Source organism: Hippocampus zosterae, chromosome 19, assembly GCF_025434085.1.
Source record: "Hippocampus zosterae strain Florida chromosome 19, ASM2543408v3, whole genome shotgun sequence".
Lineage (NCBI taxonomy): Eukaryota > Metazoa > Chordata > Actinopteri > Syngnathiformes > Syngnathidae > Hippocampus > Hippocampus zosterae.
The window spans coordinates 8,473,929-8,487,346 of record NC_067469.1 but is presented as its reverse complement, the minus strand read 5'-3'; the positions used below and the strand labels follow the sequence as shown (position 1 = coordinate 8,487,346).

Here is a 13,418-nt window from a genome sequence, read left to right as displayed (position 1 = left end):
GTCAGCTCCTACCCCGGTTATCGAGAGGGAATATGCTCCAAAACATTGTTCCTAAAAATGCTAATATACCCTCGAACGAGAGAGCAAGCGGATACGTACCTTGGGGATCTGCAGGTCGTTGAGCTGCTGCTGCCACTTGAGAATATTCTCCAGTCGACAAAGCCAGACGTTGACGTTGCCCACAAGCACGCATCGACCTACGTGTAGGGTCAGACTGTGAAGCGTCGCGCTCAGATCCTGCAGGAGCTCCTTGACCAGCCGTGGATTGTAGTGGTCCTCTACCACTGGCGGCGGCACGGCGCGAAGCAAAAAGAAAACGATTATGATTGCTGAAAGGATCCAAAGACTATTGACAAAAGACTTGATGATACACAACATAAATGTGGATGTACACAACTTTGTGAGACACAAAGGTACAAAATATATATATGGACATGCAACATTACGGAACCTACACCTGACATACACATCATCACATTCTTACCCTTTCGCACAATCTTCTCTAGAATGTTGAAATAATTTTTCTGGGCTGCTCCGCTCAAGGACGTCAGCTGGGATCTGGCTATTAGCTGGAAAAGCTGAAGCGCAATGCACCGTCAAGACGGACCAACGGGTACCAAACAACAACACCCAGGGGCTGCTCGCTCACTTTTGCCACGTAGTTGAATCTCCTCAAATCGTGGATGGCACTGGAAAAATCGAGGCGGTTCAACGCTTCGCCGAGAGTGCAATATCCATGACGCTGTGTGCAATCAAAAACAATATTATTCAAAACCCTGTGAAGTGAGTCGAAGTAGCAGCATCCATTTTCCCAGGTCAGAGAAGTGGTATTTGATTGACAGTTGACATGTGAGCAGGGCGTGATTACAGCACATTCACGGGCACGCCCCCTAGCGTTTGAGAATGGGAAAAACATGGCTTGGTTTTTCACAATCGCATTTTACTGTATTTGAAAATGTTTTAAGCATAACACTGACTGTGTCAGGTGACAAAGGGATCCAGCACTGACCTCCTTCGTGCTGCCTTTCTGCACGTAGATCCATTTATCCCTGAAAACAACTACACCCGCACAAAAAAAAAATTGGGGTGGCAGATTAACATGAATGGACTCGAATGTGATCGTTACAAAAAAAAAAAAAAACTCACACTGAGATTTGGTATTGTGGTTGTAGAAGTCCTTTCTCATTTTCACACGGGCAAGTTCACAAATGTTTTCCACGAACAGATTTTCTTTGTCGTCACAGGTGAATCTGTTGGGATTAGAAAACGGATGACTGTGTTGGTTCTTCAACGAGTCTACAAAAGTTCTTCCAGTTTCCAAGTAGAGCAGAAGAGAAGTGCATCACGGTATAAACACTTGGAAAAGAAAAGGATTATGGTGTAATGCACTTGGCCCCAAAAAAATCTGACTTCATTCTCCTAAAATTGCCACTTTTTGAAAACATCACATACTTTTTTTGCTTTAAAAAATCTTGCTTTTCCCCAAAAAATTATACTCCAAATATCACCTTTTTTTAAAAAAAGAAGACTTTTTTCCCCATATCAAATAGTGACACATTTCGCTGAAAATCTTTTTTCGCCAAATATTTTTCTACTTTACCCCCAAACTACTCCACCTCGGTGTGTCCCCTACGATCTGCCAGTGGATCCTCAGCTTCCTGACGGGACGGACACAACAGGTGAGACTGGGAGCAACAACATCATCAATACGCACCACCAGCACTGGAGCCCCACAGGGATGTGTCCTCTCGCCACTGCTCTTCTCTCTCTACACAAACGATTGCACTTCAACAGATCCAGCTGTCAAACTCATAAAGTTCGCAGACGACACCACGGTCATCGGTCTCATCAAAGACGGCGACGAGTCTGCGTACCGCCAACAAGTGGAGCAGCTGGAGCTCTGGTGCGGCCGACACAACCTCGGGCTGAACACGCTCAAGACTGTAGAGATGATCGTGGACTTCAGGAAACATTCTTCTCCTCAGTTGCCCCTCACACTATCCAACTGCCCTGTGTCAATCGTCGAGACCTTCAAGTTCCTGGGAATCACAGTCTCCCAGGACATGAAGTGGGAAGTCAACACCATATCCATCCTGAAAAGGGCCCGGCAGCGGATGTACTTCCTGAGGCTGCTGAGGAAGCATGGCCTGCCACAGGAGGTGCTACGACAGTTCTACACGGCAGTCATCGAATCAATTCTGTGTTCTTCCATCACGGTTTGGTTTGGGGCCGCCACAAAAAAGGACAAAATCCGACTTCAACGGACAGTTAGGACGGCAGAAAAAATCGTTGGCACCGCCCTACCCACTCTTGAGGACTTGCACACTGCAAGAATCAAGACAAGGGCACGGAAAATCCTCCTGGATCCCCCGCACCCTGCCCACCACCTTTTTCAGCCACTCCCCTCAGGCAGACGCTACAGATCCATGCGCACCAAATCCAGTAGACACTTAAACAGCTTCTTCCCTCTAGCCATTAAGTCCTTAAACAGTCACTGACATAGTCACTCTTCTTGCACCACAAAATGGTACTACAAAACTACTGGTTACTCTAAAATGGTTCAATGATTTTGTTGTTTACGATGATACTAGTGCAGTGTGTTATACCGGAGACAAATTCCTTGTGTGTTCTACATAATTGGCCAATAAAGATGATTCTGATTCTGATTTTAAAAAAAATCTATTCCCTTAAAAAGAATCTTGATAACCAGGCAATTTTTTTTCCTTTAAAAATAAAAAATACTTTTTAAAAAGACCTACTATTTAATTCTCAGATTTTTTTTAACCATTCAGAATTTTACATTTCTTTTTCCCACTTTTTAAAATGACTATTGCACAAATCGGGATGCCTTTTTAATATTTCAGTCAATTTCGTGACAGGATGAGCAGACTTTACCAGCAGTCAGGTTGATCAGCAGCAGAGAAATTCCCATAAGCTGTTTCCAATTATTTCGTCCACAGACATCTTCTGAAATGCCAATTGGACACAACTGAGCTGCTAAGTGCTTTCTGGCTGTTGTACAAGGACCGTGCACATGTGGGGAAACAAGGAGTTCTCTGATTGGCCAAATTCCAAACAACTGGCGGTGACCGCGTTGAAGAGTTAAGATATGTGATGAGCCTTTATCAGTTGTCGGCACACCTGCAGGCCGTGACTCCTCCGAGGTCCCATTGACCTCTGTGGAATGTTGCGTTCGTAAAGCCTACCTTTCGAAAAGTGATTCATGAACAGCCGAGACTCAGCCCGACGGTTTTATGCGTATTCATATAAAGCAGGGTCGGATTCTTTTTCGATCCTCTTTTCTTCATTTATATGGACATTCCAAAATTTTAAGCCGAGATCAGGGCGTAAACGCATGCGGTAAAAAAGCTACGGTGTTCGACGCTTTGGTTAGGAATTGAAGGATATTGAGATGTCAACATTCCCGGGGAGATCTCTGCCTAAAAAAAATTACGGTAATAAAAATAAAATAAAAGAGAAGCACGGCTATTTACCTAGCCAAAATGCAACTCACCATTCCACTGACCGTGGTTGCACTTCTCAACAAGCTAGTCCCAACTTGGGTTTAACCCGATTTTTCTCTAGGGAAAATGACATAGCTCACTTTGTTCTAATCTTGATTTATCAGACTTATCGTGTACAGTGCCGATTTGGATGCCGGTGTTGATGGATGTACTACAAAATGTGAAGTTACACAAGCATTTCAGCTAGCAGTCTCGTTGATTGTCTCCAGCTCCATTGAATGAGGCCCCTCATGAAAACCTTGAGTCAAGCTGCCTGCCACTTGGCGAGGTGCCACGCCGGAGATCGAGTGAGACGTCACCGACTGGTAGCGTTGAGATTCGCACTTGTGCACTGCCACTTAAGGCAATGCAGAGAACAAATGACACCATGTTCACAATGGACTGATGAGCTTCTTAAGCTTTTGGGAGATGTCAGTCATCATAGCCTACATCGATTGTAATTTATAAGGACTTAACTTGATTTTTGCCACAGTAAGTTGCTAAAATGCTGGAAACATGAAGACTTAGACTTGGGACTTTATGAATTACGCATATGTGAGTAAGTCCCAACTCTGCAATCAACACGAACAAACTCCATCTTTGGACTTAAAGGGTACTGTTTGCAAAAATGGCATCAATTGGTAATTATAATGAATACTTACTCGATTTCTCTGTGGATGTCGTCCATGTCGTGTCCATAGAAGATGATCCTCTTCCAGCCGTGTTCCGTCTTGGTCCACCTCCATCCTGGCGACCTCCAGTCCTTGCCCAAGAAAGGCATCCTAACTGGAGAAAGGGCTGGAACAGTGAGCAATTGAGGACAAGGAGGGAGAAATGTTTACAAGAACCTGAAAAGAACTACCGGTAAATGACAATCATCATACGTTACCATGACAACACACGTGAGACAACGACACAGAATGACGTCTTCAAACCACAAACTTGACACACAGGGCCGTTTACACTGACAACAACCACTGACATGAGGTTGTCTGGCTCCACGGCAAGTCGATGAGGTTTGCAGAACAACACATTTGTTGGCAACACATTCGCCTTCGTTTGAGAGAAAAAGAGGAACTGACTTCGGCTGACACATTGCACGTCGTTCGTTTCTGTATCATAATGAACGACTAGCTGTGAGTTTATCGCTTAAGGTCGGCAAAGGTCTACCACCGACATAAAAACTAGTATTCTAAGAAAAATTAACAACTAACCTTGACGAAGAATGACAATTGCTTTTTCTGTCTTTTTTTCCCTCGTCGCTGTTCTTCTCGCTCAGCTGCAGGAAATATTGACGGAAGTAAACAACAGCGATGATTTCGTGCGTAGCTCCGCCTTGTCTCTTCTCCGATTGGACCAAGCGCTGGAAGTTACACTGTTGCCACGCAGAATGCCGCTGCGCATTGGCCTGGAAGAGCTGTCAATCTTGTCAACCCCACCTTCTAATCCTCTGTTTTGTTGGGGATTCTCCGCTACACGTGACGGAGGACATCGCACATGTTGTACTGTTTTGGTTTGTGCCAGTGGGGGGCAGGGAGAATTACCCATACCTGTCAACTTTTCGGAGCGCCAACCTGTATAAACTACCCAAAAAATCCTTATAACACACTAAAGCATTTCATATGTCAAAATAACGGCACAAAAAAACCACGAAATTTTCAATGATATTTATTGTAGATCTCCATAATACAATGTCTGGTTAATGTCTAATCATCATTCTACTTAGTGGCATTACTGTGTTCAGAGTTGTATTCCTGCGTTACTTTTTTCACCAACTCCAAATCATTTGGAGTTGGTGAAAAAAAATGGACATTTTCAGAATCCGTATGATTTGTGCGATACGGCCATATATGTAAGATTCACCACAAAATCCGTATGAACTATGGCTAAACCGTATGAGTTGACAGGTATGATTACCCATCCATTTTGAACACCGTTTATCCTGAATAGAGTCGTGGGGAGTTGCTGGAGCCTATTCGGGCGGAAGGCAGACTACACCCTCAACTGGTTGTCAGTCAGTCGCAGGGCACATATAGAGACAAACAACCATTCACATCCACATCCACGCTGTCCGCATACAAGTCAGGCGAGTGTACCACTACTCCACCGGGGACGGATTATCATTTTTAATATACTACTAATACAATAACAATAACAAAGATCCCATGATTTCCTAGAAGTGGTAATACTAGCAAGAATGCAATTACAGTAATCAGAGAGCTCAATGGGCGGCCATGCATTTATTACTGAGGCCTTTAGTGGCCATTTACCCATCTTAATCCAGCGGGGAATACCACCACAATCATTATGTCGCAATTCTCGTAAAAATATCAACATTCATAAATGTAGAAGCACTCAAGTGTGACACAAATCATCCGGAGCAGTTCAGAAATAATATAAATCTAATAACATGGCAAAAAAATAGTGTGTCATACATACCAGACATGCTGAATACTAAGCAGGTTGCTCAAGAGTCCCTTTGCAAGTCGAATTTGACATCATGTTTGGATTGAAAACAGTGAAATGAAAAACATTCGCTATTTTATTGCTCAGCACTGTAACCTCAAAATGTCATAATGACAGTAAATACTTGTTTAAAAACACATCTAGGTCATAAATATCAAACAAGCCAATGAATTTTTTTTTACAGTTACTGAGTTTCTTGCGCTGCACAAAAACAAGTTCATTTTGTGGCACTTTGTAACCACTTCAAATGTCCAAAACAGAGGAACCCCTTGTACTGTATATCATGATGCTACTTTCCTCTTTGCTTGAAAGCAGGACTCTTGGCACAAGAGCGCTGATGAAAAAGCTACAACCTGTAGACCATATATGGACAACCAGGAGATTTAAAGCTGTCATCTGGCAAAACTCAAAGAAGCCGTTTTCAGAATCCCTAAAACATTTCATGAATACATTTGGCGAAAATTGATATGGTCCCTGGAGTCGGGAACGAGTACTCATAAAACACTTGTGAACTGTTTGCCTCCCAAAATAAAAAATAAAGCGAAAAATATTACCCTTTCATAAATTAAAAAAAAAAAAGTAATGTTACAAGAAGGAAGCTGTGGAAAAAAAAATAGCCTGAGGGTGGTACATTTGAAATTGGTCTGACAGGGCACGACACAACTTGTCTGGGATGTCAGTCAGACTTCTGAAAGATATCCAGGGTGCGTAGGAACCCGTAAAACATTCGTTTGCATGCAAGTAGGAGAGACAAAGTGGGAAAGAAATCCAGTTTCACCACTACCCGCAGATTACGACCTTCGGCGACAAACGATTCTAGCTCCCGGGTCCGGGGAGGGGGAGTAGCGAAGGGACAATGCGGACAGGCACACAGGCTCGTGTGAATCAGTGAGTCATTGGGCGTAAAGTTGTGCTCAAGCGTTTTGCCACAGAATCTGACGCAATTCGAGATTCTTTAGCGGCGGCGCAGAACATCGGGATTGAAAATACCTGCTTTAACAATTGGGCTCGTCTCAACCAATTCCCTTGTAAACGTTTTCCTGTGGAGAATAGTTAAACCAAGATGGTCGACATGCTGTTCAGTTTAGGGCAAGAGTCCTTGTGAAGTTTCCACGTGCCTGGTTATGATAGATATCCAGCTATCCATTTTCCGATCCGCTTTCCCTCACAAGGGTCGCGAGTGGCGGGCTGGAGCCTATCCCAGCCGTCTTCGGGCAGTAGGCGGGGGACACCTTGAACCGGTTACCAGCCAAACGCAGGACACGCAGAGACAAACAACCATCCGCACTCACACTCATACGAGAGACAATTTCCAGTGTTCAATCAGCCTGTCATGCATGTTTTTGGAACGTGGGAGGAAACCGGAGTACCCGCAGAAAACCCACGCAGGCACGGGGAGAGTGTGTAAACTCCACGACCTCTGCACTGTGAGGTCGACGCATAAACCACTGGACCACAGGGCCGCCCTATAATAGTCACAACCACCCAATTTCATGTTGAGCAAGAAAACATTCATTCATTCATCTTCCGAACCGCTCTATCCTCACTAATCTCACGGGGGAGCTGGATGGAGCCTATCACAGCTGTCTCCGGCCAGTAGGCCCCGAATTGGTTGCCAGCCAATCGCAGGGCACACAGAGACGAACAACCATGCACACCCTCACTCACACCTAGGGACAATTTAGAGTGATCAATCAGCCTGCTATACATGTTTTTGGAACGTGGGAGGAAACCGGAGTACCCGGAGAAAACCCACGCAGACCCGGGGAGAACATGCAAACTCCACACAGGAAGGGCGGAGCTGGAATCGAACCCGGTACCTCGGCACTGTGAAGTCGACGTGCTAACCACTGGACTACTGGGCCGCCGGCAAGAAAACATGTCATGGACTATTTTTGTTTTTTTTTTCAATCCCCGGGGGCCATAGCTGAATGAGTCTTTGTGAGGCTTGTCTTGTCCAGACCAGTCCAGAGTGTATGGCGCCTTTCGCCCAAAGTCAGTTGCGATGAGCCCCTGTTGATCCTAATCCCGATGAGGACTAACCAGTATCAAAAATAGATGATTTTAGTCCAGGTCTCTCAACTTTTTCCCACTCTCTTTAGCATTCTTGCAGCTGTATAGCCATTTGATAATCCTTGCATTCCGCTCGATGACCGACGTTCCCTGACGGATCTTCTTTTGCAGGATATCTTCCTGCAGCCCCTCGCTGTCGTCGCTGTTCCGGGAGAAGCCGCCGTCCGATGTGGCCACGCTAACGCTGCGCACCTTGAGCGTCATCTCGTCCGAACGTGCCGAGAAATTCTCCTTACCCAGAGACTCGATGACCTCCCCGTCCAGGCCGCAGTACTTGAAGAAGGAGTCAAAGTCCGCAAAGTTCTTGGAGTACCTGGAGCTGATATCCGAGCGGGATCGACCCACCCCTTTACCTCTCCTGACGGGGACATTCAGGAGATTAGCGGATGCCTCCTTTGGACCACTCTTCGGGTTTCCGGTCGCTCCGTTCCGCCTTCTCTCTAATGTTGGGGACTTTGCACTTGAGCAATGTTCCCTTGCAGATTCCTCAGGTGTGCCGTGTTCCTCCTTACCGCCATCACGGTCGACTTCCTTCTCAGCCGCCTCTGGTAAGGTTGTCGTTTTGCTCGCCGAGCTTCGAAGCAGTTTACGCGTGATGTTATGTTTGCGGTCATGGCCGGCCACTCGCAGCAGTTCACATTTCTGCCTGTAAAGCAGGATGGAGTCGGGTCGCTTTTTCGAGCTGGAGCGACGTACCTGCGCCGGGGAGCAGCTCTGCGTAGACACTTGGGCATGTGTTGAGCTCCAGTTGGAGGACACGGAGCTTGAAGTGGACGGCAGGCTGATCAGTGGCTCCTGAGTGGAGTTGACCACCTGCTGGCTTTTCACGTATTTGGGTTTGCTGGCGGCCAGTCTCTCCACGGCACTCATGGGCCCTTTTACCTCACTCTCCAGTTCCATTTGCTTTCGAAGGTAATCTGGACCCTTCTCCAGGATTTTTGAGGTCTCGCTGGGGCTCTCCATAGCGGTCGGTGCTGATCTCTCATCGAAGGTTAGACCTCAGGAAGAGCGATCTTTCCTTTGGTTTCCAGGATTCCATTCGATCCCATACTTTGCCTGAGCATGTTTCCTAATGTTTCTCCCGTTCTGTTGCGACACATGCCTCTCGCCCACCCCACCCATCCTGTGCGAGGTCGCTTTGAGTCAAAGACGGGCCTGTTCAAAGTACACCTGATAGGACCGTGAGGAAGAAGGAGTGAAAGCCGACACTTCTCTTAAGGGGGCATGGCGAGAAAATGTTTTACAACCTAAAGACTAAGGCTTGGATTTTTTTAAGATAAGAGAACCGTACAGTCTGACTTTCCATTCCTTTATGTTGCACTTGCAAGTATACAGTAGAATACCTGTACTTGCAAAATCCATAGAACAATGCAAACGGATTGCGGTTAGAGCCACCCCCACCAAAAAAAACCAAAAAAACAAAAAACGACGTGCGAACTGATAAGCACATGCAAGCCCCTGCAAACTAATGCTAATCTCCTCATCAAACAAAACCGTGTGGGTCTGAAACAAATCCCCCTGTAAAACAACTTCCCCCAGACCACCCAAACGAGCTGATTTTAGCACCGCCAACCAAAAATAAACGGTGTTTCTCAATTTTCTAACTAAACTCGAAGGGTGGAACAAACTTCTAATGTGTTGCTCAGAGGAACACAATTCTTCATTGACACTCTGCACGGATTGAAAGGGCTTTGATATCCAAATGGGGGTCAGGGGGCATGTGCTTCCGTTAAGTCATGAGTTAGAATTTCCCAAAGGCAGAGGGCAGCACGAGAATGCATTGTGTGCAGTCATGCTAAAGTCTTAGATGCCACCTCCCCCCCGGCCAAAGCCACAGTCGTACATAATCCATTTTCTCCAAGTACATGATTGCCGCTTCCTTGTGGTCTTCCCTCAAATTGATTCACATTTTTATATTTTTTGGACTCAGTCTTCATTCCGCATCTGTTTTTCAAGAACATGGATTGTTTTTTTTTGGGGTGGGTGTGTGCTGTCTTAATTTTATTTTATTTTTTTAAATTGAAGCACTTGCTTTCTGGCCAGCTTCCTTTAAATGGGCCGCTTGGGGATTCGGCGGTGACCCGACGCCCATTCGATACATCTATTATAAAAAAATTACATCAGTCCAATATGTCAGTCATGAATCATGATGAGGGAATAAATTTTAGCTACCTCACGTGGGCTGATGTTGTAGACCAGAAAACCTCGGAAACTCAGTTGCTGAATATGAACGCATTTTTCTGGAATTCCTTGCAAGCTCTTCCGTTGGGCACTGTTCGTCTTCCTTCGGTACTTGTATAAAAACACTACCTACATTTAAAAACATTCATTTCGAAAGAAAATACAAAAACAGTCGACATTAAAAAGAGAAGATATATTACTTTCCCAGAAGTTTCTTTATTTGGCTTATGAATTGAATGGTGATTTATAGCTGTGTGCATTTGCAGTCTACATTATGTTTAATGGGGACATACTGTATATGTGTGTTTAATCAAATAAAACCACTATTAGTGGGAGAAAAATGGCTCAAGTGATGCAACAAATATTACATGACTCTGGCTCATGCTTGGTGGGCCAGAAGAAAGGAATGGGCTGTATGATGTCCCGTGAATCATCCCACCCACTTGGTCAATGTCTCTTTGCATTTGTGCTTTAAATAAATGAAAAAAAATCCAAACATTTAAAGTTTGTACGATGGCAACAACGTGAGACTGGAACATATTATTCGACGTTACGATTGGTCACAGTTGAAATTCGCTGCCAAGAACATAAATAATGCCTTCCTGTGAGCTTTTCACTCAAGACGTTCCGAGTATTATTATGATTACTACTCTCCCGGGAGCTGATAACTGACATTTTTTATTACATTACTGTCTGGGCAGCTGCATTTTTGGACACTAAACTGTGCTGAGCTTCATGTTGACAGATGTAACATGACAAGTCAATGCAGGGGAATAGTAATAAATAAGTCATCCTTGGTACGTCACAGATCAATTGTGCAAAACATAACGTGTTCAAATTTAAATTGACCATGTATGTACAATGATTTTGTACATTCGTATCAAGAAAAGAAAATCCCCATCCTTGCTTGCTAGCAGCTGTGGGTAATCTAGCAAAGAAGCAGCGTGGGAGAGCATCAGAACTTTTGCAGCATTAGCAACACTTCTGCTCAAAAAGGTAAATTCATCATGTATTTTTTTTATTTTAATTGATTAACTGATTAATTTTGTGTTACACTAACACTCTATTACAAATAAGTCGCGCTATCTACGCAGCAGCCGTGCTTAACGTCAGCTTGCTTACAGTGCTAATGATCGCTTAGCGTTGCTAGTGCTAACATCTTGTTGAAGCTGGACACCATTTCGGCAATTTTTCACAGCTACGCACTTTAAGAATCACGTTTGCACCATTCAGATTTTGCTTGCGGTTTTAAAACAACAAACTCCTTTCCTGAAATTCACTTAATTGGCCGAAAATATTTTTGATTGACGACAAATATCTTTCTCTATTGTCTCACCGCGCGCAGAGTGATGTATTTTTACAATTTGACTTTCTTGAACGCTGGCCTGTCAGGGAAGCCTGAAAAACAATGCTTTATGGAACTCTTTGCAGGTTGGTAACACTCCCCTTTAACACCACATATCCGTCATTTTCTACCCTGCCTATTCCTCACCCGGCTGGAGTCAGAACTGTTCATGCTTGTCGCCAATCCGTCACAAGCGCATCCAGTCCGCGCGTGTCTGGCTAACATCAGCGTGCAGTCATAAGATAGAGATAAGAAAAAGTTTTTTTGTCTCACAATGGAGAAATTCCCAATTTACAGCAGAAATTTTATGAAAGGGAGAAAGTAGAAGACATATAGTATATCAATGAATATAAAATATAAATATTAGCATATTAAAAATGTGTGAGTGTGTGTGTGTGTGGGGGGGGGGGTGACTCCAGGTTTTCGGGGACTGTCTATTCGATAACCTGACAGCAGTCAGCAGGAACGAGCGGTGGTACCTTTCGTTCTTGCAGCGCGGGTGTATCAGTCGCTGGCTGAAGGAGCTGCCCAGTGCTGTCAGGGTGGCCTGGAGTGGGTGGGAGGGTCTGTCCATCATAGCTGTTAGCTTAGCTAGCATTAGTTAGCATAGCTATCCGGGGAACAGCCTAGGACAGAGCTGGCCCCCCTGACCAGTCGGTCCAGTCTCTCTCTCACTGTCCCGGGTTGAGATGCTGTCATGGAGGCAGCCATTACCTGTCACGGTCATCTTTTTTATGGCTTTTGTCACGCATGCGTTATTGCTCTCTTCTCGCAGTTCGGATGAGGGATCAGCGAGCAGCAAAGGCCGAACAATGTCATGATAAGCTGTCCAATGTAGTAACCGCTGTCCCTGAAAGGGTTAAAAAAAAGTGTACCCGTGCTATATTTAATGTTTTTGAGCATATCAACCGACAGAAAGGTTTTCCTTTTTGTCATTGTTTTAAAGTTCACGAGACACAATGATAAAAAAAATTGTGAAGAAAGACCTTTTTTTTGGGGGGTGCAGGTGATGATTCGCCGATGTGTCCAACTGCCGCAGTTTATCGCCAACTACTGCTAAGGAGGATTTACTTGATGTCAGAATTGTTGTTGGTGTTGTTTTGTTGATACCTGAAATGATACCTGGTGTCAATGTTTGCCCATCACTAATATATAAATCCACAGTATATGTACAGTATATAATATATAAACCGCAAAGTAAATTTCCTCAAACAGGGTGCGCTGTGTATGTGTCACGTTTTTACACAACAAAAATGTTCCCGTAAATAAATGAAAAGTGGCACAAAATACGCTCCGTGAAGGATTACAAACTTGAGAGTTTCTGTTGTAAACTGATAGTGTACACATCTTTTTTAAGGACGATGTGCACGTCTGAAGGAGGATTTTTTTTTTAAAATAGAAAACCCTCACGATGTCAAAGATCTGCCATCTGGTTAGACGTGGGGGAGTTGAGTTGCTCTACCTTCACCTCATACATCTCAAATTTTATCTCCTCTCATCTGACAAAATGTCTTTCAAAGGAACATCCCTGTTTTTTCTTATGGCTGCTGCCAATGACCCTTATAACAGGGCACGTCTTTTTTTTTTTTGGATTAAAAAAAAAAACAACAACAAGCAAAAGACAAAGGGTGCGTCTTGGCGTGCCATGACTCATCTTATCTGGTTGATGGCAGGAAACGCTCGTGAAAAATGTGTCTGCCTCCAGGACACTGAGCCGACAAATGGGAAGGAGACGGACACGCATAATAAGCTTGTCTTCATCTACCACACTGTTGCTATTATGTGCTATTAAGCTCAGTCAGGGAGGTTGACTTTAAAACTACATCGGAAAGAAGGTCCAATTTAGATGA

At 44.4% G+C, this 13,418-nt stretch overlaps 2 protein-coding genes across 12 annotated transcripts in view; both read right to left on the bottom strand.

Annotated features, from left to right (window-relative positions):
• Positions 1-13,418, bottom strand: part of fbxo25 (F-box protein 25) — a 50,869-nt gene that overhangs the window by 17,443 nt on the left and 20,008 nt on the right. For 6 of the 11 annotated variants that reach the window (XR_007960146.1, XR_007960145.1, XM_052053377.1 and 3 more), the window contains exons 1-7: positions 4,718-5,051; positions 4,166-4,301; positions 1,147-1,250; positions 1,010-1,059; positions 650-742; positions 485-578; positions 100-284 (exon numbers count right to left, since the gene is read on the bottom strand). Coding sequence is in view for 9 of the 11 variants with exons in the window: in XM_052053377.1 (XP_051909337.1) it covers positions 100-284; positions 485-578; positions 650-742; positions 1,010-1,059; positions 1,147-1,250; positions 4,166-4,284 (645 nt within the window). In the remaining 2 variants the exon portion in view is untranslated. Of the gene's footprint in view, positions 1-99; positions 285-484; positions 579-649; positions 743-977; positions 1,060-1,146; positions 1,251-4,165; positions 4,302-4,717; positions 5,052-5,942; positions 6,975-13,418 lie in introns of those variants that run through there. The other 5 variants (XM_052053382.1, XM_052053378.1, XM_052053380.1 and 2 more) reach the window with 5 other exon arrangements.
• fam110c (family with sequence similarity 110 member C) lies at positions 5,156-10,240 on the bottom strand. The gene has a single exon (XM_052053388.1). It carries the CDS (start codon positions 9,003-9,005, stop codon positions 8,034-8,036), a length of 972 nt encoding a protein of 323 aa, XP_051909348.1. The 5' UTR covers positions 9,006-10,240; the 3' UTR covers positions 5,156-8,033.